The 17425-nt window shown below is 43.1% G+C and overlaps 1 protein-coding gene across 3 annotated transcripts in view; it reads right to left on the bottom strand.

Annotated features, from left to right (window-relative positions):
- MAP7 (microtubule associated protein 7) overlaps positions 1-17425 on the bottom strand; it is a 175831-nt gene that overhangs the window by 5299 nt on the left and 153107 nt on the right. For all 3 annotated transcript variants that reach the window (XM_006030267.3, XM_025211842.1, XM_014523022.2), the window contains 6 exons: positions 12616-12796; positions 11780-11975; positions 9869-9970; positions 9531-9581; positions 9377-9434; positions 2459-2594 (listed from right to left, as the gene is read on the bottom strand). In XM_006030267.3, the coding sequence (XP_006030329.1) occupies positions 2459-2594; positions 9377-9434; positions 9531-9581; positions 9869-9970; positions 11780-11975; positions 12616-12796 (724 nt within the window). The remainder of the gene's footprint in view (positions 1-2458; positions 2595-9376; positions 9435-9530; positions 9582-9868; positions 9971-11779; positions 11976-12615; positions 12797-17425) is intronic.

The raw sequence follows: 17425 nt of genomic DNA, 5'->3' as shown, positions 1-17425 counted from the left end.
AGCAGGAACATCCTTGTCAGTATGACAGGAGGCTAAGAATCCCACAGGCATATGGAGAGATGGATGGAGGATGAGTTCCTCTTTTAATTAGTGCCAATCATACTGCAGTGCATGCTGGCCATAATGGTCTGTTTGCCAGCTTCTCATATTCTGATTTTTCATTGATATTTTGGCAGTACCTGCATAAAACATGAACACACAATGAGATAATTTGGCTTTCTGCACGGCAATATGAGAAGAGCGAATACTGAAACTGAGATAAACTGACAGATCAAGCCAAGTAACACCGGCTTTCACTTGGCTAACTACAAATGTTGGCAAAGACCGGGCACAGTCATAACAAGTATGAGCCCTTTAACGGATTCTGAAGTTATGTGACAAGGTTAGGTGTGTGACCTGAGGTAGCAGGGAAGGGGAAGAAGGCAGGAGGCTACATTTAGATTTCAAAGTAGAATGGGGAGAGAGACTGGAATCCCTAAGAAGAGACAAGAGACAGAGTTGTGAGAGACATGGGATATGCAACAGATGTGAAGGAGAAGAAGAAGGTGCAAATTGCCTATAAAAACCAAGGCAAAGATAAGACCTGTGGGACTGCCCTCACCACTTGGGATGACCTGCAGATCTCTCAGAAAGACTTTCTGAATACCTGACTGCAAGCAGACACTCTTGCCCTCAGGATTATGTAAGATTTATGGAAGGCTTTCTGTTCTTTTCGGCTTATTATATTGCATTTTAAGTTCGGCTAAGTTGTGTATGTTGCCATTGTGTCTTATTGGGCTGTGTTTTAGCTTAGGTGGAGTTTTTCTGTTGTTCTTTGCTGTATGCCTGACATTGCAAATTGCTGTGCTCAATAAACACTCTCTTAAGAGAATGGATTATTCTTGCCTAAGTATTTTATGACTTCAATACCACTACCTAATGTCTAATATTAAGTCTGGTAACAAAAATATCACATGGATGTCAACAGAAACTGTACAACTTGTCCCATGGCTACATGGCACTGCTAACATCAAATGCCTAACTTCTGAAAACCACTGCCATAGAGGAATAAAGGTTTCTAATTAACAGGATAATTTTCTGTCTCATGTCAAGTACCTTATAAAGCAGGTGCAGGCAAAATTCAGCCCACAGGCCAGATTCGACCCACCAGGCCATTCTATTTCACCCCATGTAGAAGCAAGGAGTTGGCTTGGTCCAATGGAGCACAACTCTGCAGCTCCCAGCACTCCAGCCAGGAGAGATTGGGCCGGGCAGGCTCCATGCTGCCACTTGCGGCTTCCAGCACACCTTTCAGCAGCTGTGTGCCATCGGGTTGGTCTTGGCTGGCTCCATTCCAGCATGTGGGGCTCCCAGCGCTGCAGGTTGGAGTGAGTGCCTTCAGGCTGGGCTGGCTTCATGCCTCTATGTGCAGCTCCCCGCTGGAGGGTTAGAAGCCCCATGTGGAGGCATGGAGCCGGCCTGGACCAGCCTAATGGTGCACAGCTCTCACCTGTAGTGCTGGGAACCCCAGATGCTAGCAGGGATACCCTCACCCCTTCTCAAAGCCCATACACAGCCTCCCACAAATCCCACACCCCCCCAACCACACCCCACACACAATATACAAGACTAAGACTGTTTTGAGCTATTATGCTATCACCTCTATATATACTATGCAAACCACATTTAAATCAGGACAAAAATATTTGTTGGAAATAAAATTAAAACATTTTATAACACATATTTGATATTTAGTATACAATTTGTTTTTTTCCCCTCAATTCCAAGATGGCAAACCTCCCATCCCCCTGCCTCCAAAGAAGGGAGTACTTCCAGGGGGCAAGGGGAGGGACTTCTGGTAGCAAAGGTCAAGGGTTAGGGGAAGGACTTCTGGTCCCAACATGACAATCAGGGGGCAGTGCACTTGTCTAGAGGCATTGCTACCCTTGCAGCCCTCAAGAGCTCACAAAAGTCGGTAAGTGGCCCTCCAGGTGAAATAATTGCCCACCCCTGCTTTGAAGTAATCAAAGCTTGTTAACACCTTGAACAGCTTATAGATCAACATCTCCACTCTAAAAGCATGGCACTCCATATTGCATGGAGGAGAAGTAATGTTGTAAATGCACAATTATTTCAAGAAAATTATTTTCTGTATGAGGGAGAGGGAGCCTCTCTCTCAAGAACAACTAAAAATTGCCCTTCCACATTAAAATTTCATCACTAAAATGCTTGCTGGCAAATAAGATACTATATTTTCAAATAATACTGCAAAGACTACAAGTGCTATTTTTACAAATTTAATCCCTACAACTGATCAAAGTGGGTAACTTCAGAACACTGTGGGAACTGTTTCCTTACAGACCAACAATGGAGAGTGGTGTTTACCTTTAACCAGCTTCAGCAAATGCATGGGAATATCAGGAAATAAACAATTATTTTTAACATCCTTCACCCTTTACACTCTTGATGATGTTCTCACCTGTCCATATTTACAGTAGGTGGATGAGAAATAACCACATGTGCACAGGTTACTGGCTGTCCATTGTGTGGCGATTCTGTTGCCCGTTGAAGCTGAGTGCGCATGACAGATTGTAATGGAGACGTAGGACTGGTTACTAGCAGAGAGAAGAAAGAAAGAAAAAAGTCTGCAAAAATGTAAAGCAATAAAATCTGCCAAGAAAAATAGGATTAAAAATCCCTTCCATCCAGATCCTGTATAGTCAAGAAGACTCCAGTCTGTAACTACCCATATTGGGACTGGTTTTCACAGCAGTAACTAGGGTGGGGAGCTTGGGGCAGCTGCCCCAGACACCAACTTGGGAGTGCCTCATGGAAAAAAAAATGGATGTTGCTGCAGCTGCACGATCATGCCAGTGACACAGAGGCCACTGGAAGCCACAGCTGCCCTGGGCTCCTGGCCGCGTCATTACGCCTATGGATGTCTACCTTCACACATTAATAGAACTTCATAATAAATGAAAAAGCACAATCTCAGTGTGAAATGTTTCTTTGGAACAGCAGTGAGCTCCTGTTTTTAAAGTGTTTTCTATAAAACGTGTTCATACAGAAACATTCATACAGACTTATGCTTTACGCATCCCTCACAAAGAAAACACAGCCAAGATGAAAGACGTTGCCGCTCTATCTGAAATCAACAAAAACTCAGCAAATGCAGCAATTTTGTATTGTATCAAGATATGGGGAACCCCTGGGGCACAATTAATACCCCATCGGTACTACCATTTATCTCTCAGTTGGGAACCATCTCAGCAAGGACTGCAAAACCCAAGCCCAAGATGTGGAGAGAGGAGGATGCATTTTCAATCTTAAGTATAGTGTTTGCAGCTTTTGTCCATTTAAGATGTAATACGAAATGAACGTTGTTCTGTGGTTGACTTCCACTTTGTATGAAAAAAATATGCTACACTGTTTTAAAAGGTTAAGTGGTGGAGGTTCTTGCAATGTGTATGAAAACAAAAATGTCAATATGCTGCTGCTGGAAATTGCTGCATTGACAGTGATCTGCTCATCCAAAGAATGAGCAATGCAAGCTTCTTCACGTTTCTCTACTCGAGCACCTCAAATCCAGATTTATGGGTAGGCGGCCACCTCCACAGTTCAGCCACAATGGGCAATGACTCCTTGGTTTCCCTGCTGGTACTGCCACGTGTGGAAGCTTGTTTTGTGACATGAAACCTGTTCACCGGAATCTGGTTCAGGCCTCTTAACTCGTATCATAAAGCAGCAGAGAGCTGTTCAGTGCTGTAATGATGGAAGGATACTAGTGACCTATTATGGATTTTACCTGCCAGCTTGGAAGGTGAAAGAAATAGTATAGTCTGTTTTCAGTTGCCTTGAGGCATCTAGACTTGGTCTGAAAACAACTCCATGTGCATAATGCCTGTGTATAGTCCTAGCCTATTCAGAAGAGGCCCACATGCAAGGATTTGAAGTGATGTAATCACTTCATACTCTATCATAAGTAGGGATCTACCTAACCCGAGGGGCCCCAGTGGCCCTGCCTCTCACCACTGATTAGCTGTGAAGGCTGTCTGTCATATGCTGTCCAATTGAAGAGGGGTGGGGCCACATGACAGGCAGCCCTCTCAACTAATCAGCAGCGAGGGGTGGGGAAGGGGTGGCAGCAGACATATGGAGCTACCCTTTGTGCTGGCAGTCCTCCCTTCCTGGCCAGCTGTGCAGCTGGGCTGCAGCACCGTGAGGTCTGATGACTCCCTCTGGGAGATGGTGGCAATTTCAAAATAAAACCATTTGGAGTGTAGTGAGTGGGAAACTACACAGTAGCGGGGACCACTGATGGTGGCACCGTTTAATGCCCCCATCACTTAAAATGTAAAGGAGTGACAGGGTCCAGTAAATGATCACTGCACAAAAAAATGGCTCTCTTTCAAAATTGCCATTACTTTCTGAGTGGTGTTGGTTATAGCCGTGTTGGTCTAAGGACATAGACAGACAAGGTTCTTTGGGTAAAAGTGATAGCTTTTGTTAGACCAACTAAATAGTTGGGAAACATTTTCTTTGCAAGCTTTCGGGCACAAACACCCTTCTTTGGGCATAAGGAGAGTCATTACTTTCTGAAGCATCCTCCTATTTGTTATTTAGCCAAAGTACTCAAAAACATTGTCCATGGAAGCCTACCATAATCTGTCCTTTAAATCTATTGCCAAACTATTTAAAATGCCCGCTTAGCTTGATAAATGATAGTGACATCAGAGCAACCCCAGGCATTAGCTGCTTATGGTGTTGCAGGTTGTTCCCAAGAGAAGAAACAGCAGAAAGAGTCAGATGTTTTTGTGGTGTAACCTATTTATTTACAAAGCCTGTTCAAAGTCCCGTTTCCCTTACGGTAGCAGGAAGTACACAGGAGAAAGTGTCTTTGTTTCCAGTGCCAAACCCATTCCAACCAACACTTTTTCAGCTGGAAAAAGCACTCACACTTTCTCTCTCTGTCTCTCTGTTTTTGTTTAGGGCTTGCTCAGGCTGTATCTGATGTTGCCTCTTTCAGCTTCGCTGATTTTATCACCTCTCTTTCCTGAGCACACAAACATAACAGCCAGTGAAAGCCCACCTAGTGGGCACAGAGGTCTTTTTTTTGGCAGGTAAATGACTATTCGTTGGTGTAGCTCTTGCTTCTGGTACCTAGTTCCATGAAGAAACAATTATTTCTTATAACTCTCTTAAAAATGAAAGGCAGCGGTTGTTCCAAGTCTGTTAACAGTATCTATTAAAATGTTCAGAAGGGGAACATTCAGAAGAATAGTTTATAGGTTAATATACCACTGCCTGTATCATTCAGTACACTATGTTGGAGACATTTATTTCAGGCACTTGTACTTTTCAGACTTAGCCATTTAGGTTAACATTTTACAAACTGGTTATCTGTCTTAAGCCGACTGGGAGGGCAGGGGGATGGGTTGAAATTTCAGCCAAATCAGTTTACCTGTTTCTAAAGATGAGACTAGGGGAACATATGTTCTTTTCCAACATTAAAACTTTCTATTGTTTTTCTTTTTTTTGTGGAACATTTGAATTTTTCTACACTTTAAAGCAGGGTTTGGAAATATGGCAAAGGCCTTTCTGTCACAATCATGACTTTTGCTATCCCCAAAGCCAAGTTATAAGGCTGAACATTCACATTTTACACCTTCTCAGCAGACACTTAATAGGGTACAACAGCCCAAACTAGATGTGGCTGAAATACTTTCAACCAATGTCTTTTTTACTGAAAAATGCAATAAAAAGTAACAAAAAATTAAACTTAACAAAGTAGCAGTACAGATGGTGGTGGCATTCCCACATTACCCAAGTAGTTCTGGCCCTCACATGGGCTTCTAGGTATCCCAGTTTAAATCTCTTCTCTGCCTTTTGGGATTTGAACCCTAATCTTTTACCTTCCCGGGGGTGTCCTCACCACTAGACTCTAGAGACATTCTTTCACATGCACGTGCTCTCTGACTAAAGGAATATTTAAACAATCCACGCAAAGAGGAATAGTATAAACACTGGAGACTGCGAACATCCCACCACAGACTACATTTTAGTATGTATTTAGTTTACATTAAAAAAGCAATCAAGTATAACCTGAACATTTCTTCTTTTCATTTACTGAAAAGCTCCCATAGAACTCTAGTTATAGCATCTGCTTTAAACACCTCAGGATTTTAAGAAAGGGGAGGAAATACTACAAACCTTTATAAAAAAAAAAAGCACATTATTAAGGTTGTAAAGTCAGGCACCCAAAAATTCAAAAATGCCAGAGCGAAGGTGGGCTGTGCAGTCTTAATGTGTCCCTGTTGTATGCACTGAGATGATCCTCAATATGTGATCACCTACAATTCCTCCATCAGCTCTCTGCCTTATTTTGTGTACAGAATGAATGGCATTCATTTACAGAGAGAGCATCTGTATGATATATGGTCCCAGCACCTTATTTATAGCACACTATTGAAACCCTGCTCTGAAGAACTATAAATTTCCTCATAGGCTCATAGCTGTAGAGTCTGAGAACTTCACAATGAATGTATTTCCACAACACCTCTCTAAGACGAGCATATGTATTACCATTTTACAGACAGGAGAGGAAAGTCATCCTTCAAATTCTAGAGAGATCCATTCCAAAAAATAAACCCAAAACGCACAACTGAACCTGGTTCACATTATGCATTTATGAAGTAATTTTTTGCCCTCTTGTACCTGAAACCTGTAGAATCATAGAAAGTTAGGGTTGGCAGAGACCTCAAGAGGTCATCTAGTCCAACCTCCTGCTCAAAGCAGGACCATCCCCAACTAGACCATCCCTGCCAGGGCTTTGTCAAGACAGTCTTAAAAACTTCCAAGGATGGAGAGTTCACCACCTCTCTAGGTAACTTGTTACAATGCTTTACCACCCTCCTTGTGAGGAAGTTTTTCCTAATATTCAACCTAAACCTCTCTTGCTGCAACTTGAGACCATTGTGCCTTGTTCTGTCATCACTGACAACAGTCCAGCTCCATTCTCTTTGGACCACCCCTTCAGGTAGTTGAAGGCTGCTATTAAATCCCCTCTTAAACGTCTCTTCTCCAAACTAAATAAGACCAGTTCCTTCAGCCTCTACTCAGAAGTCATTTGCCCTGGCCCCCAAAACATTTTCATTGCTCTCTGCTAGACTCTCTCCAACTTGCCCACATCCTTTCTCTAGTGCGGGGCCCAAAAACTGGACACAGTTCCCCAGAAGTGGCCTCGCTGGTACAGAATAGAAGGGAATAATTACTTCCCTTGATCTGCTGGCAATGCTTCTACTAATGCAGCCCAGTATGCTGTTAGCCTTCTTGACAACAAGGGCACACCTGACTCATATCCATCTTATTGTCTACTGTAATCCCAGGTCCTTATCTGCAGAGCTGCTGCTTAGCCAGTCAGCCCCCAGCCTGTATTGGTGCTTGGGATTGTTCTGTCCTAAATGCAGGACTTTGCACTTATCCTTGTTGAACCTCATGAGATTCCTTTTGGCCCAATCCTCCAATTTGTCTAGGTCACTCTGAATCCTAGCCCTACCCACCAGCATATTTACTACGTCCCCCAGCTTGGTGTCATCTGTGAACTTGCTGAGGGTGCACTCCATCCCATCTTATAGATCATTAATGAAGATATTGAACAAAAATGGCTCCAGGACCAACCCCTGGGGCACTCCACTTGATACCAGCTGCCAGCTAGACACTGAACTACTGATTACTACCTGTTAAACCCAATAATCTGGCCAACTTTCTATCCACCTTACAGTCCATTCATCCAATCCATACTTCCTCAGCTTGCTTGCAAGAATGCTGTGGGAGACTTGCTAAATTCAATGTATATTATGTCCACTGCTTTCCCCACATCCACAGAGACAGTTATCTCATCATAGAAGACAATCAGGTTGGTCAGGCATGACTTGCCCTTGGTGAATCCATGCTGACTGTTCCTAATCACCTTCTTCTCCTCCAAGTGCTTAGAAATGGATTATTTGAGGACCTGCTCCATGATTTTTCTAGGGACTGAGGTGAGGTTGACTGGTCTGCAGTTTCTTCTTCCCTTTCTTAAAGATGGGCATATTTGCCCCTTTTCCCAATTCTCTGGTACCTCCCCCAATCACCATAAGTTTTCAAAGACAATGGCCAGCAGCTCTCCAATCACATCAGCCAACTCCCTCAGCAACCTCAGATGCATTGCATCTGCTCCCATGGAGCAGCTTTTCTAAATAGTCCCTAACCTGTTCTTTCACCATGAGGGCTGCTCACCTCCTTCCCAAACTGTGCTGCCAGGTGCAGTAGTTTGGGAACTGACCCTGCCTGTGAAGTCGAAGGTGAAAAAGGCATCGAAAAAGGCATCGACTACTTCAGCCTTTTCCTCCTCATCTGTTACTAGGTTGCCACCCTAATTCAGTAAGAGACCCGCACTTTTCTTGACCTTCCTTTTGTTGCTAACATACCCTTCTTGTTACCCTTCACATCCCTTGCTAGCTGCAACTCCAATTGTACTTTCACCTTCCTGACTTCATCCCTGCATGCTCAAGCAATATTCTTATACTCCTCCTGAGTTGTTTGTCAAAATTTCCCTTTCTTGTAAGCTTCCTTTTTTTTGTTTAAGCTCACCAAAGAGTTCTCTGCTAAGCCAAGCTGGTTGCTTGCTACATTTGCTGTTCTTCCTGCACATTGGGGTGGTTTGTTCCTGCACCCACAGTAAGATTTCTTTAAAATACAACCAGCAATCCTGGACTCCCTTCCCTCTCAGCCTGACCTCCCAGGGGATCCTGACCAGCAGTTCCCTGAGGAAGTCCAAGACTGATTTTGTGAAGTCTAGGGTCCACACTCTGCTGCTCTCCTTTCTTTTTATTAAGCATTACTACTGATATAACACTTTAGCCTGGAGCCATTTGCTTTAATGACTGAGATAACATAAAACCCTAAAAAAACAAGTTAATATGGAAAACCACATCAGAACAGATCCAGAGCTCTAACACCACTCTAAAGAAATGGTAGAATTGGCACTTTCAAATTTGATACAACTCTTACCATGAACTTGTTCTTTTTTACTCTAAAGAACATTTCCACAAGTGATGATCAATCAAAACAGTTTTGTCTTGCCAAGCACTAAGTACATGGCCATAAAAAAACTGATGGCAATACATTTCTAAAAAAAAGTCTGACAAATTTTTCATTTAGTAAAACATAGTTATCTGTATAGAACTTTTAAATGATGAAGATTCTACTTAAAAATTGACTTACTCCCATCCATATTCCTGACATTTATTTCAACTAAGTTGGCTTGTAAAATTCCAAAGTCCTATCATTTTCAATTCATTTGGCTTACTATGCTTTTGTTCTTCTACTGTGTTAAGAGCAGAATTAAATGCAATACCTGGTTGTTGAGTAATATTTGCCTTTGATATGTCTCCATTTTGCTGTTCATTAGATTTCTATAAAGAAAACATAGATATGTAAATTAAAAGTGGGATTGGAAAGAAGTGAACTATGCCTAACTATTTATACAGATAAAAAGATGCTGAAAATACCTTATCTACAGTTTCTGTGCGCCTAGTCCTTTTCATGATCTCCTCCAGTCTCTACAAACAAAGTGAAAGGATAAGAATGAAAATAACATTCATCGACGTTGATTTTTTAAAAAGCCTCTACAATTATTATCTTAGATAATGCAGCACAACTTGCCAAAAAAAGCAAGATCATTCATTAATTTTTTTCTAGCATCTTAGGAACCTTCTATTAATGTCAGTAGGTCTGGGCCAGGCCCTTAGTGAATTTGAGGCAACGTCTGCAATACATCTGTCTTTCTTCAATATACATGCAAACTGTTGAGAGATAGTGCCAAGATTCCATAAAAATACTGAGTTACCTTCTTCCTTTCTAAGCGCTCCTGCTCTTCTCTTTGGAAATGCTTTTCACGCTCTAACCGAATCCGATCTGCCTCTTCTCGCTGACGAGCTTCTTCTTCTTTCTGAGTGGGGAAAGGAAAGGAAAGGAACTAAGGACTGATTTCCAGTGAAATGGCTGATTTACACTGGCATCCACTTATCTTTGTATCGCATCTGAATCTGCAGCAACTTGAAAAGACACTCGGGGGTGTCACGTCAGCAGCAGACTTTTTAGACTGAAATGCAGGTTTCTCAATCCTTTCGTCTCTTAATGTTATGTAAATTAAAAAAACTGGTAATCTTATTTAGTTTTGTAACTACTTTGTGATGAATGCATGAAAGCATAGAAAATGAATAATGAAAATGCATTTCCTAACCTTGGGTATTAGAAGAGGAGCCAGCAAAGTGTTCATAAGACTAATGGCAGATGGATGCTTTTGACAGGGTCAAAATAAAACAAGAGAATGTTACTCCCTCCCACTTTCCAGACACTGTCATTGCTTAATAAGAGCAAGGACAAACAGCCACATGCATGTACAGTACCGGCTTTCCTTTTCTGCTTTTTTTAATTAAATGCAAAGCTCTCATGGGATGTGATGTACAAAGGCCTCTCAATACGATAAAGCTGCATTGTATACGGAGATGCTGCAAGGAGATCTGCACTTAACAGAGAGGTTTAATCCTGCTTTATATATTAATGTTATAAAGTAAATATGCCAATTTACCACACCAAGTGCAGAATATACTTTCAGAAACACTTCAGATAAAACTTCTTCATTACTTTTTAAGTTACAACTAATTTCATATGACCCTTATGTCCATGCACATATAATGAGTATTTTGTGAGAGTTTTGGTGAGCCAAAACAATATATTTGTTGGGAGGGTGAATTACTTAACATTTATGACACCTATTCAAGTGATGAGGGTCATCTAAGTACCTTAACAGACAGGTTCTTCTTCTAAGTGCCTCCTGATACTAATAAGCAAGCATCATTATTACCGTTTCACAGACAGAAAACCAGGCTAGCAAGCTGAAAGGTCAGACTATAGTAATGTTCCTCACAGGGTGTGTCTACACCAGACACTTTACTGTGCAGCAGACTAATGTGCTGCACAGTAAAGCATCACCATCTACACGTGTGCAGCAATTAGGGTACAGTAGACTGTGCTGCCAGATAGTCCTGTCAGTTACAAGTGGTACCCAGCAGTGCAATAAACTACTGCACTTAAACACATGTGTAGATGGTGATGTGAGAATTCGATTACACTGGCTCAAATTGAGCCAGAGTATATTCAGACATATTAACTGAATGTGTAGACATGCCCACAGTGCAAATACTCACACTGAGCAGCAAGGACCTGACTTTTTGAACAGCCAACTTGATTTTAAAGACTGTTTGTGGGGTTAAGTAACAGTATACATACTGATTCCAAAAATAATATTAGAGGCAGGATGAGAGCCCAGGAGTTCAGGTTTCCAGGCTATTGATAAATCTTCAGCTACTTTAGCACAAGTGTATAGAACTCTGTCTATTAAGTTATCTTGGCATCTAGCATGATAAAATGGTAGAACAAATTCTTCTCTGGTGCAAATTCAATGGTTTAAATGAAGTTACACCACTAGTGAATTTGATTATACTGTAAAAGGGAAGACCTAGAATTAAAACAGAAGTCCTACAGAAAAAGATATACCACCTGTAAAATCCCTCTAGGGAAAATCATCTTTACAGCTCCTCTCTCTATGAAATCAAGAGTCAGGTGACAAAGTTTGGTTTACTTCTATAGGTCATCTTCATTTTATGGAACCCACACACACACAGAGCAGAAAATGAGGTGGTTAGCTCAAACCATTACCATCAGGACAGATACGGAAACGCTTGGAGAAGCCTACTTGTTTTTGAAAGCGCTCCATCTCTTCTCTTTCTTTTTGATCTTTTTCTTCTGCCTGCTGACGGAGACGTTCTTCTTTTTCTTTCTCCTGCTCTGACTCCCTTTGCTTTCTTTCTGCCTCCTGTTTACGAGCTTCTTCCTCCTCCCGGCGGGCTCTCTCTTCAGCTATTCTCTGTGACAACTGCTCCTTCTTTTGCCTGCAATAAAAAATACAAGTGTAAGAAGCAGATATTGGGCCATGAAACTTGCATGAGCAGGATAGTGAGATGCCAGTCTTATTTTACTTGGCTTACAGGTAAAACATATCATAGGTGAGCATTAGTGGCTAAACGGGTGACTGAACTGGTGAGAGAGAGACATGCATTTTTTAGTTTTAGAACCACTGGAATCTTGGTTTTGAATGGGAAAAAGAAGAACTGTAAATGAAAACTAAAGGCATATCAAGGTGACCCCAGCTTACAGGTAAATATTATTGTGCCCATGAAGATGCAAACACCCAGGGATGAGATCCTCAACTGGTGCTAATCAGCATAGCTTTATTGATTTCAATGAGGATACTGTGAGTTATGTAGGCTCAAGATCTGCTTGTTAAAGCACTGAATGCACGTATGAACTGATTATGCCCATTTAAGACGTTTAAATCTCATTATATTTCAGCTTGTACCTATGATTCACATTAAACCCTGAAAAGATAACAACATTCCTTCATTTGGGATTTTCATGCTTGCTTTTCTTAAGGGCCCTTTCATAGGTCTCACAGTTAACAGGATGGTAGCTCTTGTAGCAACACAATGGTATTAAAAGGTAGCTTCTCCATGGAGGAAATTGGGGTATCACCTTTCAAACTCTTCCCTCTCCCTCTTTTGTTGCTCCTCCCGCTCTCGCTGCTCCCGGGCCAGCCGCCTCTTCTCAGTGAGCAGTCGGGTTGCTTCTTCAGGGTCAGTTGTGCCTGCAGAAGTCTTGCTAGGAACAGGGGGTGGAGAAGCAGCTGGTAGAGCTGGAGGCAGAGGTGGAGCAGCTGCCGGAAAGGAGATAAAAAAAAATTCATTACAACAAAATGCTGTCACATAGGTGACATCCTCAACTTTCCTTTCCCTCCCTGAATGTGTATAATTAAATAAGCCTCCCTCAGGGAACAGGAAGTTACAGCACCTTCCCAACCCAACAGATATTTCCCTGTTGGGTTGGGGGTGGGGGGGAAGATGTGGGAAATCGAGTCTGCCTGCAGGAGCCCCAGGAGCCTGCCTGTAGCCAAGGGGCCACCCTCTTCCCCAGTCATGTCCCCTACCCCCACAACCTCTAGCTGTCTGCAGGAAGGGAGCGGGGTTAGGGAAGGAGGAGCAAGCTGTCAGCTGGGTTTGCCTGGCCTCAGCTGGAGGGTGAGGGGGAATGTGAGGTGGGGAGGCTCCAATCCACAAACCCCGCTCCAGCTCAGGCCAGGCAAACCCCAGGTGGCAGCTTGCTTGCCTTCTTCCCTTCCCTCCTGCATTCAGCCTTGGGGGTAGGGTTGGGCTGCATCAATCCAGCCCTGATTACAGGATAGATTTACGTTAAGTAACACAGGTTCCCTAAGGTGCTCCAAAGTGGAGCGCCTTTATCTAATCCCTCATTTCATGAGGGTTACTTTAATGCATGATCAGTCACTTTAAAAGCATTCTGTAGCCATGCACGTGTGTCATGGCACAGCTTTAAAGCCCTTTCAGGGGGCTGATAGAACAATGAATGTAACTTCTGTCTGCACCCTCAGATGGCAGCCGCCTTTTGTGTAACTGCTATTCCCTACTCTGTAGTTATCCCACATAAATGCCAAACTTGCAGGCGGATGGCTCATATATGCAACCAGTAGGATAAGAACTCAAGATCAAGTCTTGGCACATGAATGGCATTTTTCACACTAGAACCTTAAAGCCCTTTGCAATCATTAGTTCACTTGTAAAACACTTCTTTGGTAGATATGGATAAGGAAGAAAAGGCACAAAGTATCCCGCTTCAGTTCACACAGCAAGTGACAGCTGGAAGTCCATCCCAAAGATTTTGCCCCCCTCTTCTTTATCCTAATCAATACACAACATCCCTTTTCTCATTCCAAAAAAACCCAGTGACAGAATAGAAGCCTTGATGTGGACTGCTTGCCTAGGTAAGGCACCTTCCTCTTCCTTGTGACACACTGTCCCTCTTCCCATGTGCACCCCTACCTCATTTTGAAAGCCAAAGTTCTAAGTTTGATCTTTAAATGCAGCACCACTGCAGGAGCAGAGCCTGCATAAGCAGGTCCTACAGCACAACCCCTGACTGAACTGACACTTCTGATTTGTGTCATAACAACATTTACTATTCCAGTTAGGTATTCCGTAAGTAAAATATTGGTTTCAAATTCCCACTGGTTTGTCAGGCTTATATACACCAGTCATTTCTTCCCACAAATTATAGTAGAAATGGAATTGTTCTCATTCCTCTAGAGGCCAAGAGCACATTAGCCAGGGGCAGCTATCAGTTCAGTAGCTAATGGGAGGAAGCAGTCTCAGACAAGCAGCAGTGCTTCTGGCAGTGCAGCACAAGGAAGAGGCAGGACTGACAACTATGAAGCTTTGGGATCTGGGGGAGGGCTGTTTTAGTCTGCTTCCTCTCACCCTTACCAGACTCATTTTAAATGGGATGGGGGACAGGAGGAGATAGGAAAGAGAGAACAAATCTTCTCCTCAATCTCTAATCACCCCTTAAATGCATCATTCAGAGGGTCTTCCTGGTCCCCACCCCAATTTCTGTGGAGAACCCATAGAGCTTTCCCCCAAATTCTACTTTACCCCTCCTCCTGCTTTCTTTGCCTGAGGGCCTGCTCATTTGCAAACGCAAAGCCAACTTTCAGCTCTGGGCTGCCTCCACACTGCACAGTTTGCATTCCAGACCTGTCCCCTTCTATCCAAAGAAAGCCATGTGCCTGTCCTCACATCTGCTTCAGGACATCTATCTTATACATGACTAAAACAGTCCTATCACACTGTCAAAGAATGTGGATAGTCCCGGAAGGCCACTTACATCTACACTGAAATCCAAGAGTATCACTGTGCTTGAGCAGACATTCCTGAGCTAATTTTATATTAGCCAATGCAGGGACCACAGTGTCTGCATAGCAATTTAAGGTTTAGCACAAGCTGCAAAACTCACCTGTGACCCTGGGTACATACGCAGGTGGTTACCGTGCACTGATCTCCATGCAGTTGTGGTTATCTTGCAGCCAAAGTAAAAGCTAGCTCAGCTATGACTACCTGAACTGCAGCTTTGGATTGAGATACAGATGACCCCTTACAGAGCAGCAAGAGACCTTGTGTGTGTTTGCTTTATCTCACATTGTTTTGGTTTTCAGAAATAACCTCATCCCTAAAGAAAGGGACTAGAATTCCACTGCTCTTGAAAGTTTTATTTGATAGGATGGCAAGTGTGAGCTAGCCCCATCCCTTAAAGGGACTCTTTCTTTTCCCAACCCTCTTTTGTTGTTGTGTGCTGTGAATGCCACCTTCCTCACAACCACCACTTAGGCCCTGAACTTGAGCCTCTTGGAATAGCTGTCCCTACCTATAGAACTTCCCTGGACTGAATGGTTAGACTATTTTCCTACAGCTCTGGAGGTATGAGTTTGAGTTTCACTTTGGACTTGTGCTGAAGGCTCCCGCCAGCTGACCCTGTTGTAAATAAGCACCTGGTTATTTGGGCTGGGAAGTAAAAGGTAGATGAGTACAAGACTGGCCACGTCCCTCTTGAGTGCCTCTGGCTCTAGAAACTGGTGTGTCTTCCCCATGCTAACCCAAAAGGGTGTTTGGTGCAGGTATACTTTGGACAAGAACCTCCCATCCAGGCTGTCTCTAAATCATGGTGATTCCTGGATAACATCTCAAGGGCTATTGCATCCTCACCTCTGGCCTTGGCATATGTAATCTTGCCTTGCTCGAATCTATTCAAAATGCTGTTGCAAAGAGGATCCTCCTGGTTCACTGCTTGGATCATATCACCCTTCCCTTTGTTTCTCCATTGCATCAAACACAAACTACTTCCTTTCATTTTCTAGTCCCTCCATGGCCTATTCCCACCATAATCTATCCTCTCTTCTAGACAATCAAGATCCCATCTCCTGTATCCACTCTGTCAAAGATGCCAGGGTCTTTCTGCTTATTTAATTTTCAAAAAAGCATCATTATGATGATCCTTGTGTGTGGCAGAAGCCCCCAGCAAACATCTACCAAGACTCCCAATAAATATCCTCCTAGTTCTTCTTTCAAACTATACTTTGTGGTGATGCCTACAAAAAATTCAGTAGTTATGGAGCAGTCTCTTACCTGCTTATCATGGTGACTGGCATTGCCTCCTGGGGGGTTTTTTTGTACACCTTTCTGACTCTACATCTTGTCTTATATTTAGGTTTTAAGTTTCATGTTCTAGGGCCTGCCTTTTTATTTATTTTTTTATTCTTTGTACTAGGGTTTAGCACAATGGTTCCTAGTACTAGACTAAGGCTTATAAAAGCTACAAATAACAACAGATCAGTACCAGCTCTTCTCTTAAAGCAGAAGCAAAGCCTGGCTGCACATCCCGAGGTTCATGCAGGGTTGTAAAGGTTTCAAGATTTTTTTCAGTGATAAACCTTTCAGACAACCTGGGGAGTATTGAGTTTGAGAAGCACTTCGATGGAAGGAGAGAGGGCTTTACCTGCCTTTTATTTACATAATCAAAGAAAAGACAGATTCCAATGCAACTTCCAACATGGAAATCCATGATCCAAACAGCTATCCCATCCTAAAATGGATAAGGATACAAAACAAGTGCAAGGTTTATACTATAATTTATATACCTAAATAAATATTGTCCTGAAAGAGCTCACAGTAAGGGTTGCCAGAATCTGGAATGGGCTTCCAAGGGAGGTGGTGCTCTCCCCGACCTTGGGGATCTTCAAGAGGAGACTAGACAAGCACCTGGCTGGGGTCATCTGACCCCAAAGCTCTTTCCTGCCCAGGGCAGGGGGTCAGACTAGATGACCCACTGAGGTCCCTTCCGACCCTAACATCTATGAATCTATGTTTGCTTCCCTTTCCCCTTCCATTGTCTCTATCAAGTTTATCTTATCTCCATCCCACTTTGTTTCACTGGGTTTTAATTAATCTTTCACTTTGCTTTCTACGTCTTGGGTTTCCTTTCCCTTGGCAAAACATCACCCCTCATTTCATTCCTCTATGCCTTTCCCCTTTGCCTCGCATGACTATCCAACCCTTTGCTTTATTCCAGGATAGTCCAACTTCTAAGCAGTCAGGGGCTACAGCAGCATGTTCCACAGCATCCCCCTGCTGCACTAAGCTGTACAGTTGCCCCAGCTCCAACCTTCACCTCCCTGGCCATGATCTCCGCAGCCCCCACCTGCAGCTTTCCAGCTATGGGATAGCCGGCTCTCTGGCTACACTATGCACATTGGGCACCAGGGCTATAGATTCTCCCAGCACTGCAAGCTCTCCCAATACCCACTTCATGAAGGGACAGGAAGCCTAAGCTGGAGGAAGGAGGGAAAGCCCAGAGATCCCAGCTGCTGCTGTAGCAGAAGCAAAAGAAGGATTGGCGGCTTAGGGGCTGCAAACTAACCCTCATGGATTTCTCATGGCTTGCA

The sequence above is a fragment of the Alligator sinensis genome, unplaced genomic scaffold (assembly GCF_000455745.1).
Source record: "Alligator sinensis unplaced genomic scaffold, ASM45574v1 scaffold417_1, whole genome shotgun sequence".
In the NCBI taxonomy this organism is placed as follows: Eukaryota; Metazoa; Chordata; order Crocodylia; family Alligatoridae; genus Alligator; species Alligator sinensis.
This window is presented reverse-complemented; position numbering and strand designations above follow the sequence as displayed.